General features: G+C 38.5%; 1 protein-coding gene across 1 annotated transcript; it reads left to right on the plus strand.

Annotated features, from left to right (window-relative positions):
- The first annotated feature begins 14,738 nt into the window (after positions 1 to 14,738).
- On the plus strand, positions 14,739 to 21,764 carry LOC108329033 (ATP-dependent RNA helicase DEAH12, chloroplastic). The gene is made up of 3 exons (XM_017563014.2): positions 14,739 to 15,740; positions 16,668 to 19,791; positions 20,407 to 21,764. The coding sequence occupies exons 1-3, from the start codon at positions 14,886 to 14,888 to the stop codon at positions 21,624 to 21,626; spliced, it is 5,199 nt and encodes a 1,732-aa protein (XP_017418503.1). The 5' UTR covers positions 14,739 to 14,885; the 3' UTR covers positions 21,627 to 21,764.
- Positions 21,765 to 21,796: the final 32 nt, after the last annotated feature.

Below are 21,796 nucleotides of genomic sequence, written 5' to 3' on the forward strand. Positions count from 1 at the left end.
ATAAAAAAAAGGGACGAAAGAAGATTCAGAAAGAAATGCAGAGAAATGCGAGATTGAAATAAAAGCAGATAAAGCATAAAGAGGAAAGAGCTTGCAGGAAAGGAAAGCAGAAAAGAAAAACATAAATGGGAGAGGGGAAGGAAAGCATAAACAGAAAGCGAAAGCGTAAAAGAAAAGAAGAACAGAAAGCTGAAAGGGGAGGAGGAAAGAAAAAAGGAAGAACGAAAAATTTAAGGAAAGAAAGTGAGATTAAGAGATCAGAGGACTTACCTGGAAGCGCAAGGCACACAGAAGCTCCTCGGAGGACTCAGACGCCTTCGACGGCACGCGGGGGCAGAAGAGCCTCGCAGAACTCAGACGCTCAAGGAAGAGAGAAGAGGGAGAAAGAGAAGGATAGAGAGAGAGCGAAATCAGAAAATGTCGCTCGACCCCGAAGGGATACCCGTTTTATAGCTGAGCAAATCCACTGTAGCTACAGTTCCGGTCGCTGCAACCGTCTGGTGTCGGTCTGATCTTTCTGAGTTTTAAAAAAAAAAAAAATTTTTTTTTTTTTGAAAATCTGAAACGGGTAGGGTTTTGTTGGGTCGATCCGGCCCAATTCAATACTTCTTGGATGACCCGATTTCACAAAAAATAATAAAACAAAAATCAAAAATATGATAAATAGAAAATTTTCAAAAAAAATAATAATTGGATTGATGTAAAATTTGAAGTGTTCAAAATTGTTTTTCATTTGCATGACAAAGGACATTTTTCAGGTTCATTGGGCCTCATTACCATGTTAGCTTTCTTTGAATCCAATTCTTTCTGAAATAAATTTGAGTGAAGAATTATTTTTGCATGTGCGTAATTTCACATCACACCATTTTGTTTGATTTTTATTCCTCCTTCTTCTACATTTTGAATAAATCTAAAAAAAATTGAAAAAAAACAGTGCTCGAGCCCATTAGGCCCAATGGCCTTTGTGGTTTTTCTCGAGTCTACTTCTTTTGAAAAATGTCAAAATATGTTGTTTTCACATTTTTGCGTTTGTAATGTGTCATTCTAAGACTTTTCAAAAAAATAAAATAAAAAAAAGAGAATTCAATTTCCTTTTCATAAAGTTTCATGGTGAAAGTAAGAATAGTATTTGTTGAGTCCATCTGGGCCCATTTTCAATGTAAAATTTATCTCAGTTTTGTTTTCTCAGAATTGAAAATAAAAATATTTTCCTCATCATGTTGTATAATTTTCATAATGTCATATTTTATTCTCAAATAAAAATTTGTAAAAAATTTTGATCAATTTCTTGAGTCGCATTGGCAGTTGGGTCCGTCCGGCCCATTAAGCTCACACTGCCTTGCATTCATTTCAATTTGTTTCAGGTCCAGGTTTGACCCAAGTTGCTCTATAGTCTTGTAAAATAAAGGTTGAATAAAACATTGAAAAATCAAAATCAAATCTCAAAATACAAATTTTCAACAGTATCTTTCCAATACAATTATCCAAATTGTCCTGTGTGATATTCTTTGAATTGGTAAAAAAAAAAAATCTGAAAAAAAAGGAACAGTGCTCGAGCCCATTAGGCCCAATGGCCTTCGTGGTTTTCTCTCGAGTATACTTCTTTTGAAAATATGTCAAAAATGTTTTGTTTTCACATTTTTGCTGTTGAATGATGTTTTGTACATTTGTTCAAATTGGCTTGTGTAATTTTCTTTGCATTTGTAACAAAAAATCTGAGAATGAAAGATGAACAGTTTTTGAGCCCATTAAGCACTTTGTCATATGTGGTTTCTCCTGAACCAGTGCATCTGAATTTCTAAAAAAAATAAAAATCCTTGTTTGTGTAGATTTTGTGTTTTCAATGCATAATTTTCCTTTTCATTTGTGTGAACAAGTATTTCTGCAAAAACAAAAAAAATGTTTCCTTCGTCATCTTCTTGTGACAAGTTCACACGGCTCAGGTCATCTGATCCATTGGGTCAATGTGCCTGGTAAGTCCAACTTCCTTCTATGTTACTTCTCCTCGGGTCCGATCCGATATGGATTTTCCCATAACAGAAAGTAACCGAAGAACATTTTCATTTTTCAAACGTTTTTTTTTCTAGATCAAGTTTTCTCATATCAATTTTTGCATTGCTCGCCAAGCCTAGTTTCTGCACTGGTTTCCAAGCCTTTGTTTCCATTTTAGCTCTCAAATCCTGTTTCCCATACTGGCTTGCAAAGCCCAGCTTCCATGCTGACCCGCAAGGCCCAGTTTCCACAATGGCCGAAAAATATCAATTTCCACATTAGCTCAGAATGCCCATTTTCCATACTGGCTTGCAAAGCTCAGTTTCCATACTGACCCGCAAGGCCCAGATTTCTGCAAAGGCCAAAATCTCTCAATTTCCACATTAGCCCAGCAAGCTTGTTTCCCATACTGGTCTGCAAAGCTCAGTTCTCATGCTGACCTGCAGGACCCAATTTCCATTGGCCAAAAAAAAATCCCATTTTCCATTGGCCAAGAAATCCCATTTTCCCCAATGGCTCACAAAGCCCATTTCCCATATCGGCCCGCAAGGTCCAGTTTCCAAGCTGGTCCGCAAAGCCCAATTTTCAAAAAAAAAAAAAAACAAACAAAATAAAAAAAAAAAGAATCTGTTTTTCAACTAGCATCATCATCTTCATTTCATATACTTTTCTTCATGCATAAAACCAAAAAAAATACGCAAAAGTTTGAGTCATTTGTTTTCGATGCAAATCATCCATTTTATGAGATTTCAAAAAAAAAAAAATATATATATATATAATGGATGTCATAATCTCCTTGAGTCAAATGATCAAATCGCATATTCTTAAGAGATATTTGTGTGTGCTTTGCTTGAAAGCATCATCCTTTAGCCTTCGCTATACCAATAGATTGGCCCAATCATGTTCTTGAGCCCAAATGATAAACACCAAGTTTTACACTGGGGCAGATTTTCCGTTACCTCCACCGCTTTCATTTGGGAGATCCTGAAATCCGTTGTAAAAAAAAAAAAAAAAGAGAATGAAATAAAAAAAATGAAAAAAATGAATGACTCTTGTTGAGATCATTTAGTCTTGTCTCCTAACTAATCTTTTGAAAATGAAACAACCAAATTTTGAAATGATGTGTGGCCATTTTTCTTCATCCAAAAAACAAAAATATATCCTTTGATACCCAATTTGAGCCAATGAGAATTTTCTTTTCAAATCTTACCCAAACAAGGGTTACCATCACGATAGAAGTTAACTCAAATTGCAAAGGAACACACTTAGTGATCAAATGAAGATAATTCCTCAAAAGTGAAGCAAAAATACAAAGAATCACAAAGTGATGGCAAGCAAAGAATGAAATTTGAGAAAGGGCAAAGTAGTCAAAACAGATTTAACAAATAACTCATACAAGCGCAAATGGTAACCCTTGTTTTTTTCAAAAAAAAAATACCCACAAAAATTTATTTGGGCCTTTATATCCTTTCTTTCAATACCCCTTAGCCCAAGCCACATTACAAGCCCAATAAAAGTCCACACAGATTGAATACTGGTTGCTTAATTTTTCATAAAGCTTAATTTTGAGACAAGACAAAAAATGACCAACAATGCAGTCAAAAAAAAAAAAAAAAATGATGATGAAAAATAATTGTCCACGGATGAAGGGAACTCCCTTTTGATTAAGATTATACAAAGGAAAATCAAACCTTTTGGGGCAATCTTTTCAAGCCAATCCTTTTCATATCCATCACAAATTCCTGAACACATTCAAATCCCCTTCAAACTCTTCCTCCGGGTCCCTAACTTGGGGCAACTTTGTAAGCTCTTCGTAATTTTTCCGCCTATTCTTCAAAACCGGGGCAACTATGTGAGTTTCATATGTTTCGGCCCGGCCCATTCAGAATACTGGTCGACTTTGTCAATCTCACATTTGTTTCATCTGTATATTCAAAGTTCGTACCAAGACCGGGGCATCCCTTGTTGGGCCTCTCAGATTTGTCCGTACTGAAATTCATAGATCCACCCTCAAAACAGGGGCAGACACTTTGGGGCTTTGTATGATTTTGAGTCCATTTGTAAACCCAAAGTGGGGGGGGGGGGGGGGGGCAACTTCTTATGGAACCTCGCTTAATTGACTAATGCCCAAAACCAAGGCGTGACTTTCATATGCTTCAGCCCATTCAGAGTATTGAGCAACTTTGTTAAATCACAATTTTTTTTCATCTGAATATTCAAAGCTCATACAAAGGCTGGGGCATCCCTTGTTGGGCTTTGCATGATCTTGGTTCGCCCCGAACTTCAAAGAAATCCATTACAACCAAATTTGGGGCAATTCGCAAATCCCACATGATATTCTCACTCCCTGATTCATGACTTATTCCCTCTCAATTCATAGATACATTTGTCCATACCAATACTTCTACCATGTTCCAGAGTAGCTTCTGGGTATCTACTACCTCACATTGGCCTTTGTAGCCGTTTTAAGGAGTAGAAGGCTCAAGAGGCCCACCCGGTACTCTCCAAATCCTTCCAATCATCCTCCACATATTTTCCCAACCCCTGATATCAAGCATGTACACACTAGTATCTCGCCAAGAAATGTGTAGCACACAAGCTTCATTTTGCATGGTTGACTTTTAGGATTGGACATCCATTGAAGGAAATTGGAAGTCTAGATCGTCATAAATTGGATGATTTCAAAGGAAACAAATTGACTCTAAAAAAAATGTCATAGGTTCATAATCTTCCAATACATCATGTACATATTTTCATCAACTTTGAATTTGCCTTCATGTATATTCATAAAATTTTTCTTCCTTCAAAAAGACAAAAAAAAATGCATCAAAGTTTTCCTCTCTAATTTCAAAAATTTCATCAAATTTTTCTTCCTTCAAAAAGACAAAAAAAATGCATCAAAGCTTTCTCCTTCAATTTCAAAATTACATGTTTTCACCAAATCTTCTTCCTTCAAAAACACAAAAAAAATCAACATTCATCAAACTTTTCTTCTCCAAATTTCAAAATTTACATCAACCAAGTTTCTCTTGCATATCAAGAATCCATATACTTGTACAAAAATGCAACACCTTGTTTCTTAATTTCAAAATCAAAATCAAAATCAAAAAAGGTTCTCAAAATTTCAACAAATTCAAAAATTTCAATTTTCAAAACAATCAACCAATTTTACTTTTTGCCATTGGTATCTCGGCCCTCTGTAAGACAATGGTCGAGCCCAATTTTGCTTTTTGCCATTGGTATCTCGGCCCTCTGTAAGACAATGGTCGAGCCCAATTTTAATTTCTGTCATTGGTATCTCGGCCCTCTGTAAGACAATGGTCGAGCCCAATTTTACTTTCTATCATTGGTATCTTGGCCCTCTGTAAGACAATGGTCAAGCCCAATTTTGCTTTTTGCCATTGGTATCTCGGCCCTCTGTAAGACAATGGTCGAGCCCAATTTTGCTTTTTGCCATTGGTATCTCGGCCCTCTGTAAGACAATGGTCGAGCCCAATTTTACTTTCTATCATTGGTATCTTGGCCCTCTGTAAGACAATGGTCAAGCCCAATTTTGCTTTTTGCCATTGGTATCTCGGCCCTCTGTAAGACAATGGTGGAGCCCAATTTTGCTTTTTGCCATTGGTATCTCGGCCCTCTGTAAGACAATGGTCGAGCCCAATTTTACTTTCTGCCATTGGTATCTCGGCCCTCTGTAAGACAATGGTCGAGCCCATTTTTATCTTTTTCAAACGACCCTCTGCATGGCAATGGTCAAGTCCAGATTTTAATTTTTTCGAAACGACCCTCTGCATGGCAATGGTCAGTACATATTTTTAATTTTCTCAAATGACTCTCTGCATGGCAATGGTCAGTACATATTTTTAATTTTCTCAAATGACTCTCTGCATGGCAATGGTCGAACTAATCAAATTCCAATTTCCCTTTCATTTAATTTTGTTCATTTTATTCGTGCACTTAAAAAAAAAAAAAAAAAAAAAAAAGAAGAAAAAAGAAAAATTTTAATTCAAAAAAAAAAAAAAAATGAAAAAATTCCATGTTTGATCCTGGTTCCTTTTCATTGAAATCCGAACGAAATTAAGTTTTCTATCTTTACTTATCTTTTACTCTGATAATACGAAAACATTGTTTATCATATGATCTAGTAAAAGATAAGTAAAGAGGGGCATCACTCAATTTCGTCCGGATTAATTAATAATTTTCTTTAATAAAAAAAAAGTAAAATAAAATATAATAATTTTTTCTCGTTCATTTCATCTGTAGCATTGGTGAACCCTCCACAAAGTTGTCACACTTCAATTCTCAGTTTTGTTGGTTTGTTTTATTCTCTGTTTGTTTCTTGTTTATCTTGAAATCCAGACGAAATTAGTATTTCTATCTTTACTTAACTTTTACTCTGATAATATGAAAACTTTGTTTATCATATGATCTAGTAAAATATAAGTAAAGAGGGGCAGCTGTCAACACTCAATTTCGTCCGGATTGACTAAATAATTTGTTTTATTATTTTATCCTCATAAAAGAAAAAAATTAAAAAAATATGTGTATATGTAAAAATAAAAAAAAATGTATAAAATAAAATAAAAAAAAAGAGATGAAAACGTTCGTCCAAACAGTGACCGTTCGGTTCTCCCCACTGTTGTGACGTTCGTCCTTCCCAACTGTTCAAGCGTTCGTCCTTTCCCACTGTTGCTGCTCGTCCACACAGTAAGCGTTCGTCCTTCTCCACTGTTGCTGAGGCCGTTCGTCCAAATTGTTCAACCGTTCGTCCTTCCTCTTTGTTCAACCGTTCGTCCTTCAACCGTTCGTCCTCCCTCACTGTTCAACCGTTCGTCCTTCCTAACTGTTGCTGAAACCGTTCGTCCAAACAGTAAGCGTTCGTCCTTACCCACTGTTGTTTAAAGCGTTCGTCCTGCTCCACTGCGAACGTTCGGTTTCATCCTTTTGCACTGTTCTATCGTTCGGCTTTGCGTTGTGTTTGTCTTCATCTTCAACCGTTCGGTATTGTGTTAGTGAACGTTCGGTCTTGTTTTGTGTTAGTGAACGTTCGGTCTTGTTTTGTGTTAGTGAACGTTCGGTCTTGTTTTGGGTTAGTGAACGTACGTTCGGTTTTGTGTTAGTGAACGTTCGGTTTTGAAGTTATTTACACTCATTTGAACGTTCGTTTTTGGTGTGTGTTTGATTATTAGCGTTCGGTTTTGGGCGCTCGTTATTGGTGTACGTTTGATTTTGAGCGTTCGGTCTTCACTTGAACCCTCGGTCTCATTTGAACGTTCGGTCTCCATGCGTTTGTCTTCAGCGTTCGTTCGTCTAGCGTTCGGCCCAACAGCAAACAACATTCTTCAAAGAAAGTGGTAAGACGTTCGTCCTAATCACTCCCATCTTCTGCCGCTCGTCTAATTCACCCCCCCATCCTACCGCTCGTCCAGATTGTATATCTTTTTGAAAACGGACGTTCGTCATATGATGTTGGATGGCGTTCGTCCAATTTGAGTTTCGGACGTTCGGTGCTGGCGTTCGTCCAATTGGTCCGGGGTGGGCCCTAATCTCAATTATTCCACCATCCACTTCTAACTTCTCCCATTTCCACTATTCCCCACCATCACCAACCTCACACGAATGAGTGCTCCACTCACCATCACCAACCTCCCACTTCTATGAGTGCTCCACTCACCATCACCAACCTTCCACTACTGTTTCCCACTCATCACCACCAACAGCTTCCACCATCCACTTCTAACTTCTTCCACTTCCCCAATCCGGGCCGACACTACCCAACATCCCACAATATACCATGGCCTAAGTTTCGAACTCCTCACTACCCTTCATACAGCTCACCCGTAACGGCAGTAAAACACCTTTCTTCCTCCATTTTTCATCACCTCCAAAAACCCATCATCATTCATCCTCTGCTGCAACCACCACCACCCACTGCAGCACTGCACCTATCATCCTTACACCATCTCCACCATATCATCATCATCAACAGATACCTGGCAGACGGCCAACATACATCCGGGATATTCCCACACAACCAACAACTCACGGGAGGCCCTTTCATCTTCTCCATTTTCATCTCCAACAACAAAACCACCTCCAGCATCATTATTCCCACCTCTTAGACCCTTGATCACTCACCACACCTGGGAACGCCATCAAACCAGACTAAGGGCCAGTTTTTTCATCACTTCTGAGATGGATCCCCAACACCCACCGTGACCCAACCACCTCACCTTCTTCCTCCATTTTCATCATCCAACTTCAAATTCAAATCTTCAATCATCATCCCTCTCCCTTTTCATCATCAACACCCGTAACCATCCAAACCACTTTCTTTTTCTTCCCAGCTCACTCGCTACCTCCACCACATCTCCCGTCAACCATCATCTTTATCCATATACCATGGCCGAACTCTAAACTCCATCCTCACCAAGGAGAGACAGACAAGGAGACCATCCGAGATACAGAGACAGGACATTCTGAAGAGTCAGCCGCAAGGAGATAGAGTCCATCTGACGAGCTACCGGAAGAGCGAACCAAGCTTCAAAAGATAAGTGATGTCTTGCACCCCATGTTTTAGTGATTTGGTTACTGGCTTTTCATCATATCTCTGTTTGGCTATCGTTATGTTTGCATATGATTGTTGTTGAATACATTCTTAGTGCTGTGGACGTTTGTATATACCCATTATTACCTCACAACCATCTCCAGAGGCCATATTCAACCCACCGTCTTCATCCTTACCCTGCGGCCAACATCTTCAACTTCATCCCGATCACCCCAACACCCATCATCTCTACCCCGTTTTCCTTCTCCATCATCTTCAACACCCAAATCTTCAACTATATTCACTTCAACCATATTCACCTGCCACAGTCACCTGATACTACGATCATCATCACTCTTACACCGCCAACATCCACCAACCATTATATACAATCACATACTTCAACCATCTCCAACAACCACCGTGACCCAATCACCTTACCTCACGGCCAACACCATCATCCGTTCCGGCCAGCGAACTCATCCTCCATCAACAACCATACACTTCACGGCCCACGTCACCATCTTCATCCATCACTCTCACCTCCAACACCCAATCACCTCTCATATTTCATCTCCAATACCATATAGCACACGACCTAACCTCAATATTGGGTTTCCTTCTCTGAATAATCAACCATATTCGGTTCAACCGTATTCACTTACCACAACTATCACGCATACTCCTTTATCTGCAAAAAAATTCAACTCAAGCAAAGACCGCGACCCCTACGACAGCGGCGCTGGCAGTGGTGGTATCCTAGGCTGTTGGGTGGTGGAGTCGAGGCGGTTGCTGGCGTTGGTCGCGTATACCGGTGGTGAATCTGGGCTTTGCAAGCGGAAGGAAAGAGAACTTCAACGTGATGACCAGAGGCAACCCTGGCTGGGCAACGTTTTGGCTTGCAGCTGGCGGCGGATGTGAGCATAAACTGGCGGGAGCAAACCCCTCCCTGGGTCACCATTTTTTTTCGAAGCGAGAAGAGGGAGAAAGGGCAGTGACACCGTGGCCTGCAGTGGTTCCGACGGAGTGGTGTCGCCGGCGATGCCGATCTGGCAGAGGCGGCATTGTACGTGCAGAGGTGAAGCCACTCATCCGAGTTCTGAGCTGGAAAAAGAAGGACCTGTTTGTCATGTTTGCAGATGGAAGAATGAAGATCCCTAATGGGTTTCTGAATGAAGACTTTTTGAACCTAGCTTTGGACCGCGTTTTTTCTTCCTGTCACATGCAGCCCCATTCACACCCCATTTTCATTTGGGCTTAAGCCTCTTCAAACAAAAAAATCAAAAGAGGGGAGAAAAGAAGCGGGCCTCGGATGCACCCCCAAATTTCATTTTTACACATTCGCAGATACAAAGTTAGAAAAGAAGGGATTGGCACAAGCGAAGGAGCTTCAATTTCACTCATCACTCCTGGTTTTATCCCTGTACCCTTAATTTTGTTAAGTTTTTCTTCTCTTGTTTTATTTTTTACGCTTTCTTCCTTTCTTTTATTGTTTTTTTTATTATTGTGTAATCCCCTTGTAAGATACCCCACACCCCTTTGTTTTAGTGAATTTGTTCATTTCATTTTATTTCAAAAAAGGGAAAATAAAAAAATAATAAAAAATATGTAAAACTTTAAAAAACATTTAATGTAATAAATTTCGGTATGAGTACTCGTGCGATCGTACGCATCAGCCTAGTACTTATTGCCCAAATATAAAACAAATAAAAGTCGTGTGAGTGCTCGTGCGATCGTACGCATCAGCCTAGTACTCATTACGCAAAACAAAAGAAATAAAAGCCGTGTGAGTGCTCGTGCGATCGTACGCATCAGCCTAGTACTCATTACGCAAAGCAATAAGAGGAAAAAAAGCCGTGTGAGTGCTCGTGCGATCGTACGCATCAGCCTAGTACTCATTACGCAAAAAATATGTTTCAAAGGTTTAGGCACATGTGTGATCGCACGCATCGTCCTTGTGCTACAAACCTCTTCTCTTTTCTAAAATGAAAATACCAAAAACATAAAAAATCTTCAAAAACTAAAAACATCACATTTTCAAACAACAATCAATATTGCAGCCAGAACTACGTGATCCTTGATTCTCCATCAAAAGTGGAGATACGTAGGAGCAAGGCCAGTCCTTGTCAGGCTCACTCTCCCAAAAATCCAAATCAAGTTATCCGTAACAATTTCTCATACGATTTTCCAAACAATTTTCTCAAGCAGTTTTCTTAAAAAGAACTACGTAACCCTGATTTCTCATTCTGCGTGAGAATACGTAGGAGCAAGGTCAATCCTTGTCGGGCCCCAAAAAGCTAAAAAATATTGTTTGTTTCTTTTGAGTTTTATTTTCAAGGGAATGTTAAACACTTTGAAAAACCACATCCACATTCGCGCATTTAGTTAAGGGTACTGCCTTAGGGCAGGCGTTGTAGGGTGCTAATACCTTCCCTACACGTAACCGACTCCCGAACCAAGAATCTGGTTCTATTTGACCATGCCTTATCATTTTATGGTTTTTCCGTAGTTTTCCAGAATAAACTATGGTGGCGACTCCAAAATCTCTTTTCAATAATATCCTTTTATTGGATCGTCGTCCCGTCGCGATTCTGGTTGCGACAATAACAGCATAGAATTAAAAACCAACACTAGTTACCACTACTCTAACTGCCACTAGACCGAACGTTATACAAAAGGAACTCATACCGAGCGGTCTTACAAAATATAAATCTAATATCAGACTAAACGTCCCTAAGGTTCGGCCTTCACTTCCTCCGCTTCTTCTGATACTTCTTCCAGCAGCTCTTCTCCTTCTGCTCACATCCACACAGATGATCATTGCAATAGGACAACGACAGGACGTACCACACAGACAACAAAATGATAAACAGGGTAAGCTTATGTAATTTAATTTATTCAATCACAACATACACCATTCATAACACAACCAACAACGACCACATCATAATTCATACATCCATGCATGCAAATAACGACCACATGACTCTGACTTTTCGAACTGTATGAATCCTATGTAGCTACGACGTTCGTGCACCCGAGTATGTAGTAACTAGGATACCCTCAACAACTGCCACCCAAGGTTGATCTGTTCCGTCCAAGTTAACCTTATGGACTAGGACCTCTTGCCATTCCCACACGTGACTTATTCCTCTCTACATGGATGAACACCCGCTAAGCTTTGCCCACATTCATATTTTACCATTCAATAACCACTTTCTGAGATATTCCTCCCTGGAATACTCGTTCATAATCAAACTATTTCATACAGATCACATTTCAAATTCTCTCATACTTTATCATCCACATATTCAAATGAAATAAGATCATACGTTCTTATCATGGCCCAAGTACGACTGGTATAACGCTTCTTAGAAACTAACAAGACTAAGCGCTACTCATCTAGTTCAATAAATAGACTCCTAAGAGTTCAAAATCGGACGCCACGAAGGCTATACCAAGTACTAAGACTCTAGATCGAACACCTTTTAAAGACCAACATTGATTTACAGTAAATACTAATACTGATGAGAAACTATGGAGTAATGAACGCTATAGAGTTTGAATGAAGACTCTTATTCTAAACACGATAATAATATATATTATAGAAAACAAGACCCAGCGCTTGGTTTAAGACCGAGCCCTGTAGAAACCGAATACTATTGAACAAGCGCTGGTCCAAGACCAAATGCTTATCAGGAACGAGCTCTACCGAGACTGAACGCTTGGTCCAAAATCGATCGCTAATAAACTCAAATAAAACGAATGACTATATAAATCTATACAATTGAGCCACCACTTATTCTAAATGAAAAGAACAATAACATCTACGATCTTGAGTAGTATATGACACTTTAACTAAACTGTTCAGGAAGTGTAAAGGAGAACTACACTTAGGATAAACACTCATATATACATTCTAATATTATAACACGCTCGTTATTACCATAATTCCTTATATAAGAGAACCTAATATAGACGGACGCTCGACCAAATTACCACATTTACTCAGAATACTATAGTTGACGATCAATCCCTATTTCAACTCAATTCACCACATGCGTCATTCATCCATTCACACGTCCAAACAAGCAATACACTCATATCTCATATTCATAAAAAATAAACAACGTATCATGCAAACATATCAACGTTCAAACAAGAATTTAATCAAATTATATAAGCTTCTCTTACCTCTAAGCGTGATCGAACGTTCACAATTTGAACAAAATGACTCACCACCAATTTCTTAGAAGATTACGATCACGATTTACGAAACTAACCACATGAAAGACGAGAAAGGTGTTCAGAAATGGGTTAAGGAACTCATGTAACTGGAAACTGAGTTTGCATGTACAGAGAAAAACCACTCGGCTGAGAGAGGTGAACTTACTAGTCCAAAATCCGAAATTGATCGATTCAAACGAACGCCCTCGACGCCAGGAGTGTTCAGACGGTGTCTGAGTGGTGATCAGAAGAAGAAAAGATTAAGATTTCTTAGAGAAAAGTAGGATATTTTAGAGAGAAGGAGGAGAAAAGAGTTTCAGCAGTTTGGAAAAGAAGAAAGACATGCAGAGAAGTAACACGTTATTTGAAATTTGGTCTTAAATACTACCGTCACCCAAAACGAACGACCACTCTCCTGCAGCCATCTGTTTTCCACTAACTAAGACGCTCACTCCCTTCTTGACACATGGATCCCACTACTTGAGGTTTTGGATGCGTTTTAATGGAATCTGACAGACATAGTATGTATTTTCTTATTTTATCTCTTAAAATACTACAATTCAGGGTTATTTTGCAGGACAATCCAAAACTTTTTCTTACTAATTTTGAAGTTTATTTTATAAGTATTTGTTATTTTTAAAATGCAGAAATTATATTTTTAATGTGTTTTGTAATTTGGTGCAAAAGTAAATGCCTAGCGGATATTAATATCCTCTTATTTCCCATAACTAATCATAGCTATTATAATATTCTGAATTGAAACAAATCATTTAAATTTGAAGCACTTGTTACATAGACATCTAATCTTACTTTCATTCTCACAAGACTCTTGTTGACAAACTTTAATAACAATCTCTTCAACTCCATTGACAATTTTTTTTTAAATCTCTTTATCTACTATAACATCTATTATATATATATATATATATAACCACTATTTGAATGATACCATTCCATGTTTTGTATAGATAAACATGAAAGTTAATAAACCTGGACTAAGTTGTTACTAATATTAAGTACTAATTGAATAATTTAAGATAATATTTAAAAATAAATATTTGTGACTAAATTAATAATTTAAAATTTTAAAAAATATAAATAAAAGAAAAACACTTACTTATAAGAATATAAAATCTCCTTTGGTATAGACAAATAAAAACATATGCGCCTTGCGTACGTGTTCATTTTTTTACATTAAAAAATAATTAAATTATTATTATTATAACTAAATATAAATTTAAATAACTTTTTCAATTTTATTGTATATATTGTTTATTTCTTTAGATAATTTTTTATTATAATAGTTATTTTAGTTTAAAAAATAGTTAAATTTTAGAAAAAAAGTCAAATTGAAAAAAAAAAGGTTAAATTAAAAAAGTAATTTGAAAGATAGATTTGGTATAATAATTATATGATTTTGAAAAATTAAAAAGTACCTAAAGGGTAAAATTAAAAATAAGTGTGCACACCAAAAGAGAATCCTCCTTATATAGAATAATATATCTTATTTTATCTTTAATTATATTTTAAAATTAAAAAATCTACAAGTATATAAAAACTGTAAAGATTTTTTATATATATTGATACATTTAATATTCTTATTTTATTTTTAGTTATATTTTAAAATTAAAAATATCTAAATACTAAAAAAGATTGTAATATAATAATCACTCATTTTTTATGTAGTGGTTATCATTAATATTTTTCTAAATATATAAAAACAGAAATGTTTCCTTTTAACTAGTACTAAATAATAATTTAAATTTTATGAATAAAAATATTTGATTTATAAGAAAAACCTTAAATCGAAAATTATTTAAAAATATATTTACGCCTTCCAACAAAATAAACATGTATTAGTTTTGGTGGTTGAAATTACGGTAACAAAACGTGCTGAAGAAGGAAAAAAAATATACAAAAAAGAACAAATAAATAAATCGAGGAACAGAAACAGAGAAGGAAGTGATATTGGACTGACTAACTGTAAGAGAACTCGAAGAGTCTCTGACAAGACAAAGACCATAATACACTTGGCCATTGATATAAAGTATCATTCACTTTACATTGTTTCCAAACAATTAGGGTTTTCATCTTTCAATTTCATCTCTATTGCTTCTTCATGAAGAAATCTTTCTACCCTAACTCCTCCCCAATGTCTCACGGCACTCGTCCCCGCTTTGATTTTCACCCACAATGGAGGCCGCACTCACACCCACATGCACATGCCGCCCGCGTCCACCGTCCGCCGGAGCCTAATTTAAAGGTGAAGCCTTATTTCAAGGTGGTGCTCCGACTCGGCCTCCACCCTTCCAGCCGCGAGGACATCGAGGCCCTGATCAAAGACTGTGAGCACAAGGAACAGTCTTTTACCTTTTACCCCGAGGACGAGGTCGCTGCCGTGCTCAGTTACAAGAATTGGGAGGAGGCGTGCGTTGCGGCCGCCTGGTTCTGGGAGACGCTGCTGTCGGAGAAGCACGATTATACGCCGGAGCTGGACTCCAACGCTTCGGTGACGGACAGTCTGGATGGTCGCCTTCGAGTGCTGTTCAGGAGGCACGTGATGAAGGTGATGGAGGGGAAGGAGGTTAAGCGGTGGGTGGAGGAGAGTAAAAGGTTGTCGAAAGAAATTGAGAGGGTTTCTCGTTTGCTCAGGAATAAGCACTTGCATATGAGCTGGTATAACCGCTATATTGACCAGAGGAAAGGGCTCGTTGTTGAGAAAGACCAGGTTGAAAGGAGGTTGATGGAGTTCGACTCTGCGATGGATTGTATACTGAAGTATCTGGCGGAGGGCGCCGACATGGAGGGTGCCAACGTGGAGGGTAGTCGGAGTGTGAATGTGTTGGAGTTTGATGGATGTTGTGATTGGAAGCGCATTCACTGCCTGATCAGAAGGGAGTGTCGGAGACTGGAGGATGGATTGCCCATTTATGCTTACAGGAAGGATATTCTTCGGCAGATACATGAGCAGAAGGTATATCTTTCTATGGCAATTGCACTTAATTCTTGAAACCATAATCATTGGAAGGGATAAATATTTTATAATTTGTAACTTTATTTTCCATTTTTGTTATACAGTTCTAATTACTTGGATGATGTTTGCATGCCTGTATGACGGATTAATTGGTTTTATTTAAGCAATGTCTTAAATTCCGCTGTTGTAGATTGAGAGTGTTGTGGACAATTCCGCTGGATATTGTGGTCAAATGAGGCTGCGATTGTGGTCGTCTAAATCCTGTAAATCTTGAGATTGCCACTAAAATACTTGTTGCCAACTTGTTTTTGAAATCTTGATTTTAGATGAATTTTAATGACATTGTATTAGGTCCTACACCCTGTTTATGTGCCCTGTCTAAGAACTTAATTTGAAGCCAATTAGTTTTTAACGATGTCTTAAGTTGCGGTTGTAGATGGAGTGAAATTGTTCACAAATGCTTTCGTATTTGTGGTTGTGTTGACCCCCCAAACATTGAACTTGCTCGGAAATTGTGGCCAAATGTGGTTGCATAAACACGAATAGTCCTGACATTGTGGCTGAATAGCGGTCAATAACTCTTTTCTGAACGCTGTAGGTGAAATCTAATAACTTGATATCATATTCTATACTTGTCTGTGATGCTTATATATTTCTTGAAGGTAAGTGATTTGTGTTGCCTTGTTTGGCAGGAATATGTGAATGGGAGTGTTTGAAAGTCCCATGTTACCTACCTCAATCATTGGGTTGTGGTTTATGTACTAGTTGGGAGAAATCTTTTAATATCAGTTGGTTTTAGGATTAAATCTAACACTCCTATACTTATGTATTTTGACTTTTATTGTCATTGGACTCTAGAAATTGTGATTCTATTTAGAATTTATATATGTTCTTTTTTCGATGTTATTCTAATTAGTATATATACAGATGGTGGTATTAATTGGAGAGACTGGATCTGGTAAGAGTACACAGTTAGTTCAGTTTCTAGCTGATTCTGGCATTGGTGCTGATGAATCCATTGTATGCACCCAATCTCGCAAGATTGCTGCCAAATCAGTGGCTCAAAGGGTTCAGGAAGAAAGCAGCGGTTGTTATGAAGGGCAATCAATCACATGTTCTACGTTTTCATCCTTGAATGAGCTTGATTCCAGGATAATATTCACGACAGATCACTGTTTATTGCAGCACTACATGAGGAATGATAATTTGTCTGGGATCTCGTGCGTCATAGTTGATGAGGCTCACGAGAGGAGCTTAAATACAGATTTACTGATGACTTTGTTGAAGAATTTACTTTATAGGAGGGGTGAGATGCGGCTTATCATTATGTCTGCTACAGCTGATGCAAATCAGCTATCTGATTACTTTGATGGTTGTAGTATTTTTCGTGTGCAAGGGAGAAGTTTTCCAGTGGATATCAAATATGCTCCTCCTGACCATGCTGAGTATTCTGGTTCTTCTGTTGTTGCATTGGATGTTTTGGATGTTGTCAGAAAGGCAACAGAGGTTCACAGAACAGAGAAAGAGGGAACTATCCTTGCTTTTTTGACCTCTCAGATAGAAGTAGAATATGCCTGTGAGAAGTTTAAAATAATACCCTCTGCAGTTGCCCTGCCCTTACATGGAAAACTTTCATCTGATGAGCAATCTCGTGTTTTTCAGAACTACCCTGGAAAGCGAAAAGTGATATTTTCAACAAATCTTGCAGAGACATCACTGACAATTCCTGGTGTTAAATATGTGATTGATTCTGGTTTAGTTAAAGACTGCAGATATGATCCTGGCAGCGGGATGAATGTACTTAAGGTGTGCTGGATTAGTAAGAGCTCTGCTGATCAACGGGCTGGTCGTGCTGGGAGGACCGAACCTGGTGTGTGCTATAGGCTGTATTCAGAAACTGATTATCAATCAATGGACCTAAATCAAGAGCCAGAGATTCGGCGAGTTCATCTTGGTGTAGCAGTTTTGAGGATCCTGGCTCTGAGAGTGAAGAATATTCAGGATTTTGATTTTGTGGATGCTCCAAGTTCTAGCTCTATTGATATAGCAGTCAGGAATCTAATTCAGTTAGGAGCAATTGAGATGAAAAACGATGGTCTTGATCTAACGCCAGAGGGTTGGTTCCTTGCCAAATTGGGAATTGAACCCAGGCTTGGTAAACTTATTCTTGGCTGTTACAAACATCGTTTGGGTAGGGAAGGTCTTGTTCTGGCTGCTGTGATGGCCAATGCTCGTACGATATTTTGTAGATTTGGCAGTGAATTTGAAAAACGAAGATCCGATTGTCTTAAAGTGCAATTTTGCCATTGTGATGGAGACCTCTTTACTCTTCTCTCCGTGTACAAGGAATGGGATGCTTTGCCTTGGGGAGAAAGGAAAGGATGGTGTTTCAGAAACAGCATCAATGCTAAGTCCATGAGGAGGTGCCAAGACACAATTTTGGAGTATGAAAGTTGCCTTGAGCGTGAACATAAAATTGTTATTCCGAGTTATTGGCATTGGGACCCTTATACACCCTCTAGTTATGACAAGAACTTGAAGAGGGTTATACTGTCCTCACTTGCTGAGAATGTAGCCATGTACTCTGGCTGCAATCAACTTGGTTATGAAGTGGCGCAAACTGGGCAACATGTTCAACTGCATCCATCATGTTCATTGCTTGTTTTTGCTCAGAAACCAAATTGGGTGGTTTTTGGTGAGATTCTTTCCATCTCTAATCAATATTTGGTCTGCGTGAGCACATTTGACTTTCAATCATTATATGACCTTTGCCCAGCTCCCTTGTTTGATGTATCTAAAATGGTGGAGGGGAAGTTGCAAATGAAGACATTGTGTGGTCTTGGCCGTATTGTTCTCAAGAAATTTTGTGGAAAAGCCAACTGTAATTTGTTCGCTCTTGTTTCGCGTATAAGGAAAGCTTGTTCAGAGGAACGTATCTACATTGAAGTGAATGTTGACCAGAATGCAGTCCACTTATTTGCCACTTCAAATAATATGGATACAGCCCTTGCGTTGGTTAATGGCGCTCTAGAATTTGAGAGAAAGTTCTTACGTGCTGAATGTATTGATAAGTTTTTGTATCATGGGTCTGGTCCTTCACCTATCGCTTTGTTTGGGTCTGGTGCTGAGATAAAACATTTGGAACTTGAGAAACGTTCCTTGAGTGTTGAGGTATGTCATGCAAACATAAATGCAATTGATGACAAGGAGCTCTTAATGTTTTTAGAGAAGAATACCTCTGGTAGTATCTGTGCTGTTCACAAATCTGCAGGCAATATGAAGGATGAAGATAAGGAAAGGTGGGGCAGGATAACTTTTACATCCCCTGAATTTGTCAAAAGAGCCACTGAATTAGATGGACATGAGTTTTGTGGCTCCTCCTTGAAAATTTTCCCTTCGCAGTTGGGAGGGGATAAAACATTTTCGTACACTGATGTTAAAGCAAAAATTTGTTGGCCTCGTAGGATTAGCAGGGGATTTGCCGTAGTTAAATGTGATATAAAGGATGTCAATGATATATTGAGAGATTTCTACAACCTTGCAATAGGGGGAAGGTATGTTAGATGTGAAGTTGGCAAAAAGAGTATGGACAGTGTTGTTATAAATGGGCTTGGCAAAGACCTCTCGGAAGCTGAAATACTGGATGTGCTAAGAACTGCTACAAACAGAAGGATTTTGGATTTTTTCTTGGTGAGAGGGGATGCGGTTGAAAACCCACCATGCAGTGTTTTGGAAGAGGCACTCTTGAAGGCAATTTACCCCTCTTTGCCCAAAAGGAACCCGCACTTTAGTTCTTGCCGAGTTCAGGTGTTTGTACCTGGGCCTAGGGATGCCTTTATGACAGCTTTAATCAGTTTCGATGGAAGATTGCATTTAGAGGCAGCAAAAGCTTTGGAGCATATTGAAGGAAAGGTGTTACCTGGATGTCTATCATGGCAAAAGATAAAGTGCCAGCGGTCGTTTCAAAGCTCCTTGATATTTCCAGCACCAGTGTTTCGTGTGATTAGGGAACAACTGGGTGGAGTACTTGCAAGCTTCAAGAATTTAAGAGGTATAGGCCAATTTTTCTTTTTTGTAGATGCTTGTAAGTTACAATTCATTTTCCTTACAGTTTAGCATTTGCAGCGTGTATAGTTAGTTTAAATCCCCTTCAAAAAATGGACTAAAGAATGAGTTACTTTAAATTCAATATATATTGTTGAATTTTCATTGTTGGTTCTCTTCTCTTTTTAAATGTTTCGCAGTAGTTCATCCATCTATGTATGTGTTAAATTTTAAATGTATGTTCACTGACAATGGGTGCAATTAGTTTTTGATAAACCAAGGTGGAAGAAATAGAAATTTGGTAGAAACAAATAAAAATAAACAAACACTCATTGTTGTATGGATGAGAACAGGTGAGAGGTTTCTCCTCCTGGGGGTTCCCCCTTCACAAAGGATTTTTTCTTTCACACTATTAAAATCACTCGATAAATTCCTCTAGTCTGATTTCTCCCTTGACCGTCCCTTATTCTGTTCGAAACATTGATTGATTTTTTTGTGAAGGGGGCCGTTGGTGTTTGTTGTAAGCTACATATTTATATTGTGAGATAACTTCAATTGAACAATGTCAAGTGTTTTCTTATTACAATATGACATCTGACAATCATTGGTTTTCTTGATTAAGGTCTTGAGATCGAGGAGGACAGGACATTTAATGGTTCCCACCGAGTCAAGATAACTGCGAACGCCACAAGGACAGTGGCAGATGTCAGAAGACCTCTGGAAGAACTATTGAGAGGGAAAACCATTGAGCATGACAGTCTCACTCCTGCAGTTCTCCAGCTCATGATGTCCAAGGATGGCTTTAATCTTAAAAACTCATTGGAGCAGGAGACAGGAACTTATATTCTTTTTGACAGGCACAACTTGAATTTACGTGTGTTTGGTTCCCCAAACAAGGTTGCTTTGGCTCATGACAAGGTGATTCAATCCCTCCTTTCTCTACATGAAGAAAAGCAGTTAGAAGTCCATCTGAGAGGGAGGGATTTACCTCCTGATTTAATGAAGCAAGTGATTAAGAACTTTGGACCGGATCTGCATGGACTGAAAGAAAGGGTGCCTGGAGTAGATCTTAAGCTCAACATAAGACGCCATGTAATCAGTCTTAATGGTAGGAAGGAGTTGAAAACCAGGGTAGAGGAAATAATTTTTGAGATTGCTCGTTCATGCCATCATTTGGTTGGGACGTTTGCTAATGATGGTCCTAATTGCCCGATTTGCTTGTGCGAGGTTGAGGATCCATTCCAGCTTGAAGGCTGTGGTCATTTGTTCTGCCGGTTGTGTCTGGTGGAACAATGTGAATCTGCTATTAAAAACCAAGGCACCTTCCCAATATGTTGTACTCACAAGGACTGTGGAGATGTTATCCTGCTTACAGATCTGAGATCTCTCTTATTTAGTGATAAATTGGAGGAACTTTTCAGGGCTTCTTTGGGAGCTTTCGTGACTACGAGTGGGGGAACTTACAGGTTTTGCCCTTCTCCAGACTGCCCCTCAATTTATCGAGTTGCAGATCCTGGGACTGCTGGCGAGCTATTTGTTTGTGGGGCGTGTTATTCAGAGACATGTACCAGGTGCCACTTAGAGTATCATCCTTACCTTTCATGCGAGAGATATAAAGAGTTCAAGGAAGATCCGGATTCATCTCTGATGGAGTGGCGCAGAGGCAAGGACGACGAAGTTAAGAGTTGCTTGGCGTGTGGGCATGTAATTGAGAAGGTGGATGGGTGCAACCATGTGGAGTGCAAGTGTGGAAAGCATGTGTGTTGGGTTTGCTTAGAGTTCTTCGGTGGTAGTGATGAATGTTATAGCCATTTGAGAAATGTGCACACGACTATAATATAATAGCTAATAGCCATTTTTCTGAGTTATGTAAATTTAGCGTAGCGGTATATAACACTGTATATGGAAGTATCAAAATGTACAGCTTTTTTAAACTATTGTATATATATTATATATATCGCAGCAGTTCCGCTTCTTGTATATATAATAAGTTGCATGGTGTTATCTTGGTT

The sequence above is a fragment of the Vigna angularis genome, chromosome 2 (genome assembly GCF_016808095.1).
Source record: "Vigna angularis cultivar LongXiaoDou No.4 chromosome 2, ASM1680809v1, whole genome shotgun sequence".
NCBI classification, from domain to species: domain Eukaryota; kingdom Viridiplantae; phylum Streptophyta; class Magnoliopsida; order Fabales; family Fabaceae; genus Vigna; species Vigna angularis.

Excerpts from the sequence above, each read along its gene's own strand:
- LOC108329033 (XM_017563014.2), top strand. The coding sequence starts at position 14,886 with ATGAAGAAATCTTTCTACCCTAACTCCTCCCCAATGTCTCACGGCACT. Across the intron at positions 15,741-16,667 it reads GGCAGATACATGAGCAGAAG|ATGGTGGTATTAATTGGAGA; the intron begins GTATATCTTTCT and ends GTATATATACAG. Across the intron at positions 19,792-20,406 it reads AAGCTTCAAGAATTTAAGAG|GTCTTGAGATCGAGGAGGAC; the intron begins GTATAGGCCAAT and ends TTCTTGATTAAG.